This window comes from Grus americana, chromosome 1 (assembly GCF_028858705.1).
Source record: "Grus americana isolate bGruAme1 chromosome 1, bGruAme1.mat, whole genome shotgun sequence".
In the NCBI taxonomy this organism is placed as follows: Eukaryota; Metazoa; Chordata; class Aves; order Gruiformes; family Gruidae; genus Grus; species Grus americana.
In genome coordinates, this window is record NC_072852.1 from 5,214,982 (window position 1) to 5,223,928 (window position 8,947).

The window sequence follows — 8,947 nt, forward strand, 5'->3', positions numbered from 1 at the left end:
AGCGGTTTGTACTAAAATAGCATTCAGCAATCACATACTGTCCCTCCTTCCACGACCCTTGGCTCATTAAGGAATGAGAAGTTACGCAATATTTTTAACATCCTCATTCAGCAGGTTCTCGTTTAACAAACCGGCAGAGGTTGCAGCGATTGTAGACCACCCCATCCCTCTCCAGCCCCTGAAAACCTGAGACAGGCATTCTGCAGACAAACATCCCCTCCTGAAAAACTAAGTTTGGAAAAGTTAGCGTATCTGTCTTCTAATGGGGCAACATCAGGCAGCGCTGCCTACCCCTGCCCGTGCCCAAAACAGGCAGCACCCTGCGTGGGGTACCTGCCAAGTGCTGGAGGATGGTGTGGGTGCAGCCAGGTTGCTCAAGCAGGTTGTAAAAGAGCTGTAGCTGTCAGCCCGACAGCCCACAGCATTGCTTCTCTGCAGCACCGTGGCACAGCATCTCCTCCTTCCCAGCAGGATTACCCCACAAAACTGACTATGGACCTCCTCACGCCGAGTGAAACAGTTTACCTGCAGAGCAGATGCTTCTCTACCAACTTAAAATGACTTTGCAGATGTGAGATTAGATGCGTAGATAGGAATGATTATTGCGATCAATCAGCTTTAAAATCAAGTTCATTGTGTGATGTTGCCTACTCCATGTTGCCGTTGGGAAGGGGATTGTTCCCTGCTTAATATTCCTGAGCTTTGTATTTTCTAGTTTTAAATCCCCCCCCAAAAAAAAAATCAGGGCTTTAAGAGGAGTCAGTCAAGAGTGATGTGTTGGTTGCAGCTCTGGTACATTCCTATTGATTTTTCAGGAAGTGGTGTAAGATGTACAGACCACCGGGTAGTGGCTTTTGGTTTTTTCTAAGAGCATTTGGGGCTTTTCATGTACTAGTTTTTAATACCATTTTTGTAAGCTGTACAGATAGCAAAAAGTTATTGCCTTAGATACGTGTAAATGCAGTAATGCACAAAAGCTGAGAACAAAACAGTTTATGTTTTTTGAGATCCAGTGATAATGTGCAAATCTTCATAAAGGAATGATGAAATCAGGGTAATACCCCAGACATTTTGTACTTTGTATTGTTATTGTACTTTGGGTGGATTTCATGACATTTTGCACGTATGTTTTTACCAAAGAACTGTTAAAGAAACCACTTGAAATTTAAAAATACAAATAACGGGTCTGGCAGGATATAAACATTAAAAAAAATTTCATAAAGCTCCGAATATGATAAATCCAGTAAGCAGCTGCCTAATACTGTAAATGATCTGCCTCTCTTGTTTCATTTACCCTTTAGTAAATTGTACTGTGACATAAATGTCATAAGGGGAATGGAAAGTTACTCAGTAACAACTTTTTTTATATCCTGATCTTATCAGCTCGTTGAAGTTGAAGGCTTTAGCTAATAAGTAATACGGCAATATATACACATGGCACTGTATATTTTACATGCATATAAGACCGTTGTCTTACGCAGGAGGCTGCCGTTGCTCGTTCTCGCCATTAACTGGGTAGAATTTAAAAAGTCGCGATAGTATAGACAGAGAAGGAGTTGTGTCCTTAAACCCTGGCTGCTACATGTGCTTAGGTCGGGTGGTATAACTGGCTTTACTGGTTTGCAGGACAATACAGAAAAATGCACGCTTTTGTCATCATGTACAGTATAGGAAAATCAATTAAAACATAATGCCAAGCACTTACGATCAGAGAATTCATAAATAACAACGGTGACCAGTGAATTTCTTTGTCGGATAAGCAAGAAACTTATTTTAAAAAAAAAAAAAGTCGATTTTGCTGCCTGCTTAGCCCTGAAAACCAGCTAACTTTCCTTTCCTTTGCACCAGATCCGAGACGAGTGGGGTAACCAGATCTGGATCTGTCCTGGCTGTAACAAGCCAGATGATGGCAGTCCAATGATAGGTTGTGATGACTGCGATGATTGGTATCACTGGTAAGTTGTTCTCATCCATCCTGTTCTCCCGTTCCCTGGCAGATTGGGGCTACGTTATTAAAAACCTTTTTTTTTTTTTTTTTTTTAATGGTTCGTGACGCTGGAAATATTTAAATGGCTTTACTGTGTCCAGTGTAATAATCTGGAAGACATTTTTATCTCTGTTTCTCTGGAATTTGAAGAAGCAGATTTTAAGCTGTGAAGGAGAGTTACTTTTTAATTAATGGGCATTGGTGATAACAGTTGTTTTTGAAACTGCTGGGAAATATTGCTGATTCCAGTAATTTTGTCAGAACTACAGGATTATGAACGTAGTGTATACAGATAGACATTTCAAATTATGAAGCATTGTATGAACAGTAATATAAATGTCAGCTCTTATAAAAGAGTTGGAGGGAATTAATCACTTTTTAGGCTTTTTCTTAAACAGCTACATAAAATCATAAGGTTTTCTGCAGATGTGTTAAAGAAGCATTTGAAATTATTTTAAATCTAGCCTATTATACCTGAAAGTGCGCTCATATTTTCTATTAAAATAACATTTCTTATCAGCGTCCTTTCGATATGCTTTTTTTTCGTTTCAAAGCAAGTGTTTTTTTAGATTTCCGTTCGATCGTTATATTCATTAAGATAATGATAATATAATTGCTACATTAATTTGAAGGCCAGATCCTGTCTCCCACTGAAAAGTTTCATCTCTTTGGGTGAGAAACAAAAGTAACGTTACTCCGTCGAGATGATAACGATATTTTCCTGTCCCCCACAGGCCTTGCGTTGGGATTACGACTGCACCCCCAGAAGAGATACAATGGTTCTGCTCCAAGTGTGCCAATAAAAAGAAAGATAAAAAACACAAGAAGAGGAAGCACAGGGCACACTGAAAAAGACTTTGCAACGGACTGAAGTCGTGCGGGCGCCGCGGCGCCTTCGGCCCCGACTCCCTTGCGGGGGGGGTCCAGCGTGCTCGTGTCTCACCCTCCGTCACCGGCTGTTAGGGTTATGGCTCTGGAGTGAATCAGGGGCGAGGAGATGCTCTCTGTCAGGGGCTGTTGCGTTTCGCAGACCGTCCGAGCCCAGGGGGTTGGATTTTGGTACATTCTGATTCTGTCTTTCGCCTACCGAGGGAAATTTGCACAGAGCGATATGAAGACTTCGGTAGTTCATGGTACCGCTCCCGCTCCTGTGGCTCGGCAGCAACAAAAATGAATGTTGTAAATACAGATATCTGTCCTATTCTTTCTCAATTTGTTATTGATCCCTCCTGAACCTTTGCAATAAGGTGCTGGGAGGAGGAGAAAATGTAAATTGCAGTAAGTTGTAAACTGAGGAGACCTTTCTGGAATGATTTCTGTAGTCTGGATACAGTTCAGCCTCTACTCCTGCTGAGCCAGATAATCATAATGTGGAAATAAAAAGTGGCTGGTAAATATTTTTGTGACAAGAATATATGAAGCTTTTTTCCTTGATTTTTAGTACTAACATAAAATAAACACATTCAAGCTTTTGTGATATATCTTCTATTTTTTAAAAAAAAATAAGGTTTCTATTGTGTCAATTTTTTTTCCCCCATGAGAATTTATTTCGGTGGACCTGTAATATATTTTATACTTTGGTTTTTGTTTTTTAGTCTTTGTCAATGTACCTTTTCATTGCTTGTACATTTCATTGGTGTGTAAAAACACTTCCCATTAAAAGATTTTCACACGTGTAAATACCCGATATTTATAAAGTACTTTTTTTTTTTAATTTTTTTTTAGGGCTTGAGGATTTTTATTTTCGTTTGCCTGAGAATACAAACCTAGCAGCTATTAAAAGCTGGTGCGACGTACGCCTGTCCTTATGGCTTTAAGGGATTGGCGAGATCTGCCCCAGCGGTGCGCGCACGAGGAGTCGGCCAGCACCGTAATTAGGCCTCAATTCAGGTACTTAAACATGTGGTAACTTTTTAAGGAGTGAGTAATCCTATTGCCTTCAAGGAGCCTGTTCCCACACTTGGTTATACATGTGCTTAAATGCCTTCTGAATTGAGAGCTTAGGCCAGGGGACTCTGCACTTTTAATGGTAGCTACAGTGTGTTAATCTGTAGCTGGAACGGAGCTTTTTCTTCTTTTTTCTTTTTTTTTTTTTTTAACAAGTGGTAGTGAGTTTGCCAAAACAATCAGGCTCGTGTTTATATGGAGAAGATGCAGAACGCTGTCACGCAGCAGATGTGTTACTCTGTGTATCCCCTTGGAAAGACCAATAAAGTGAATACGAGTCGTATTCCCCATTGAGAATGAGGGGGGAAATTGCAGAGGAAAAAAAAAAACAAAGTCAGTATTAGATATTGTAGTGCAATGGGTCTCAGAGCTAAATAAAATATGAGAATAAATCTGGAAAAAAAAAATATATGTTTTGTTTCTGAAGCGATTTTAGACTTCATTGGTTAATTTGGGGATATTTCTACTTTAAACTGTACAGTGAGAAACATCTGATGTTTGATAATATGGCCCTTTAACCTGTTGTGCAGATATTGAGTTATTTTTTAAATGCATCCAAATTGATATTAATGAGAATGAATTAGTCATGTTTTTAAAAGTACCAGTCTAGTTAGGGAAATGAGGCTTTGCTGATAGAACTGTTAAATTGCAAATCAGTAGAGATATGGATGAAATTGGTTTATTAAAAGTGCACTGTTACCTTCTTTGTTCAATGCCACCTCATTTATAATCCCTTCCTGCTAATTACCAGTCAAGAAAGTTCTTGAGTTTGATTTTTTTTTATTATTACTTTATTTTGAATTGTCGGATGTTGCAAACCTGATTCTTGTTTTTTTCCCACATGTAATGTGCAGACATACAAAATACACAGTCTTTGGTGATTTCTGGTTGCAATAATAAAGAACTAGCTTTTGGTAAGTTGTTTATCCATTTCCTCCTCCCCTCTGTTAATCAGAATTTCTCACATTTAATCAACTAAATTATTCAAGGGGCCATGAGAGGGCTGAACTTTACCGTTTCGACAGCCGTTCAGCTACTTCTATGCATGCTTGTGCGTTGCTGCCGCCGGGTTGGTTTCCTACCCCAGGTTTTATGATTTTATAAATGACCCCCGTGGCAATAAAACCAAAGCATCATTTTCAGGAGGCTTGTGTGGCTGACGGGATTAGTAACGGGAGAAGGGGCCCTTCACCTCCGGGTCATCGGTTTGAAGCCAGCCCTGGTCCGTAGCTGTGCAGAGCCTTTCACTTATGCTGGGGTGTATCAGGAATCAGTGGTATAAAAAAATAATCGGCTTCCAAAAATAGTTACCCCCTGAGCAGCCGTGTGGCATGGACCTTCCTTACAGCCCCTCGTACCACCCAACGCTGAGCAAGCCCAGCTGTTTCCCCAGATGTTTGTATTTGCTGCTGTAACTTCACGGGTTGTGTTTCTTCATAAACTCTGCCAGAGTTAGGACTGCTCCCTTGATTCGCTGCTTGATTTTTATGGTTGGGCATTTGTGTTCCTCTGAATCCTTTTATGATTTGGGTTTTGGACACCACCGTCCATGGGAAGAAGGCACAGTGGGGTGGGTTGCAGGTTGGTTTGCTCGTTGGGTGTCATAGTAGAGCATCAGCATCTCTGAATGGTTTTCCTGCCTCGGAGAGCAGCTTCATTCAAGAGAAAACTCAGTTGTAAGCGCTGCCTCTGGAAAACATCTATTTCCGTGGGTATTTGGAGTAGAACTGGTTAAAAGTCTAGAAAATAAAGAATTGAAGAGTTTTCAGTGAGGAGAAGACAACTTGCCACCTGCCCACGGTGTATAGAGAAGACAGATACAATTTTCCCCCCCTTTACTGATGCGCCGTACGTAGTGGATTTAGGTGGTACAGCGAGTATCGGTAGCAAATATTCAAGAAAAGAGCGTAAAAGCTATTCCGTGAGAAAAGCTTGTTGAATCCTGCCTTTACTCTGGGGCCAGATTATTATCTGGAGTCAGTTGGAGCTGTGTGAGTTTACACCAGCCCAGGAGCTGCCCACTCGTGTGGCCGACGTTGGGGCTGGGGAGCAGCTCCGTTCGTTGTGAAACGAGGCAGGTTTTTCTATCCTTTTTCTCCTGTAAATCCTCCTTTACGGCAGTTTGTGCCTGCAGGTCGCTGGAGAAAACGGCGGTGCTGGGTGCTCGCTGCAAAGCGTTAGTCATTAGGCAAAATCGCAGCTCGTTAATGAGTTTTGCACCCAGAAAAATCCATGACGTTAATATCGAGATGGTAAGCACAAAGCTCAGAAAGGGAGCTTGACTACTGATTTTTATTGGAGGGCAGAGATATAAATGCAGAGCATCCATCCCCGGAGTAATGGGGTGCACTTTTCCTGAGATAATCTTCCTTCGGGGCTGTACGTCGTGCTCAAAGCATCATTTCTCTGCTTGACAAGGTGTTTCTCTTCTGAAGGTGTCCGCAGCTAAGTACAGTGAGGATCTTTATGCTCCGCAACTGATTTGTGATTCCAAATGTCCCGGAAAAGAAAAAGAAAAAAAAAAAAACCAACCTGAATCGGTGGGTATCAGAGCCTGCTGACTTTGTCTGGGCTTTCCAGAGATAAAATATAGTGTATTACTTCACTGTATCACCTAAACCTTCTTTGTTCTCCTTTCAATAGGACGATTAAACAAAGACCTACTAACCAAATTAAAGTATAAAATGAACGCTGAGATATGGAAACCTTGCCAGGAAGATTGTTAATGAATGAAGTTCACTAAAGGCATGCTGGCTAAGTTTTCAATACAAATAGTTTTATGGCCAATCTCTTTAGATCATAGCAGTTTTCTTTAGAAGTTTTAAGTCTCAAAAGTAGATGAGTTTCCTTCACCGGGGAATGAATTAGATAATGCTCTGAATAAACTCCCTCTTCGCCGTCTTGTCAGTCATGCTACTTAGGAAACTCTCCCTTTCTTCTGGGGACTCTCGGATCAGCTGTAACCTAAAAAGTAGAAAGCTGCTATTAATCCGTGTGTGCTGTATGGCAGAGGAGGCTGTAACGGGAGATTTACGGCCGGCAAACAGCTCGTACCCGGCTGACGTGAGCAGAAGCCTTTAAACATGAGCTATGGCAGCTGCTCCTGGTGGGCTTTCCCTCAAAGGTGCTGTTTCAGACTGTTCAAAGTTTATGTTGGGTGAAGGAGGGGGGACAGACTTTTTAGGAGAGCCTGTAGCGATAGGACAGGGGGTAATGGTTTTAAACTAAAAGAGGGTAGATTCAGACTAGATATAAAAGGGAGACATTTTTTACAGTGAGGGTGGTGAAACACTGGCACAGGTTGCCTGGAGAGGTGGTGGATGCCCCAACCCTGGAAACACTCAAGGCCAGGTTGGACGGGGCTCTGAGCGACCTGATCTAGTTGGAGATGTCCCTGCTCATTGCAGGGGGGTTGGGCTAGATGACCTTTAAAGGTCCCTTCAACCCAAACCATTCCATGATGATTCTAAGATGCAGCCCTTCGTGCTTACGGAGTCACCTTTTGCACCAGGACTTTAAATCCTGTGATACTGTCCACAGGGAGAGAGGAGGAGAGCTGGGCGCTACCGGAGCACGCTGCCCCCCTCACCCGCTCCCCCCTGGCAGTCTCCCCATTAATTTTCCTTCCAGTCCTTGTTTGCTCCAGAGACCCTGACCCTTAACTTGGGTTTCTGGTGGCCAGTTCCAAAACCACAGCAGCTCGGCATCTGTTGAGTGCCATCCACAAACAGGGACTTGTATTCAAACGTGGTGGCACCGAGGAGGTGCTGATAGTTGAGATTTGGTGGAATATTGCTGCCCTGAGCTTCAAGCAAGAAGGCAAATTTTTCAAAAAGCAGAATGTCAACTAAACCCATGATACATCCAAGATCTTCCAAGTATTTTTTAAAACACAAGGAGAAAGTAATTTCTTATGAACACAACTCCCTGTTATGTTCTCAATGTGAGCATTCCCATAAGGACTTTGGAACAGGTTTATAAAACCAAACAGAAAATATTTAGATTATTTTATTGCCTAAACGAGGGGATGAGGGAGAAAGAGACTTAAAATAAATTTACAAAAATTTAGGTTTCATCACCTGTCATGAGTAGGAATTTGTTTTACAAATTCAAAAGTCTTGCCTCCCTAAGGCAGCGAGGGTTTGACAACTTACCGTGCCTTTCGTTTGCTTACTGTGGGACTAATGAAAAGTGTGATGGGGTGTCACCGGCCCGACACCCTGGTGTCACCTGGGGCCGCGGGCACCACTGCTGCTTAGCTGCATGCAGGAGACCTTCAGTTCTCTTCCTTCAAGCTGATCCCTCCCCAAGTGTGGGACTGGGCACTGTTTGCAGTGGATTTTTATAATTTGGCATCCAAATTTAAAAAAATATGATTTTTTTTTTCCTTTTATGGAAACAAATTAGGGACAGGGGATAGTGTGCAACTGTGTATTTTTAACTGAGATGTCATTTACAGCATTTTTCTAGTAAGTACCATAAGAATTGTCATCTTAGGTGTATACATCTGCTCGTAGGTTTTGTTGTCCACGTGGTAACCATTGCATGTATTCAAAGGGAAAAACATCATCGTCTTATTGGGAAAGCCGGACACAGCTCTCAGTTCTGTCATGGCTTTACTGGTGCGTTTGGGTGCAGGATCCGTGCATGTCCCAGTTTCCATGGAGGAGGAGGATGACATTTCCTGCTCTGGCAGCTCTTCTTTGGCCTTGGACCCAGGTGATACAAAGCTTATAAAGACAGCCCAGACCTTCCCACGGGTTAAATAACTGGGATAACACCTAACACGGGTGGATAAAACTGCAGAGCAATTATTAGGAGCTCCCCCAGTGCCGGGTCTGTCCTTGAACCTGCTCCTCAACTGAGCCTTTTTCTGCGCTTCTGCACTTGTGTTTTCGTTGAGGTTGGGAGCTGGAAACCATCTACTACACTCCTGAACCAGACAGATCCTTTGGCTTTGCAGCTTTTAGTTCACCTGCTTCCAACAAGTTTTCCAAGAAGAATCCAACTCTC

General features: G+C 42.3%; 1 protein-coding gene across 1 annotated transcript in view; it reads left to right on the forward strand.

The window, feature by feature from the left end:
- Positions 1-4,849, forward strand: part of TAF3 (TATA-box binding protein associated factor 3) — a 125,376-nt gene extending 120,527 nt beyond the window's left edge. The window contains exons 6-7 of the mRNA XM_054844559.1: positions 1,849-1,955; positions 2,722-4,849. Coding sequence (XP_054700534.1) covers positions 1,849-1,955; positions 2,722-2,836 — 222 coding nt within the window. The 3' untranslated portion in view covers positions 2,837-4,849. The remainder of the gene's footprint in view (positions 1-1,848; positions 1,956-2,721) is intronic.
- The last annotated feature ends 4,098 nt before the right edge of the window (positions 4,850-8,947 follow it).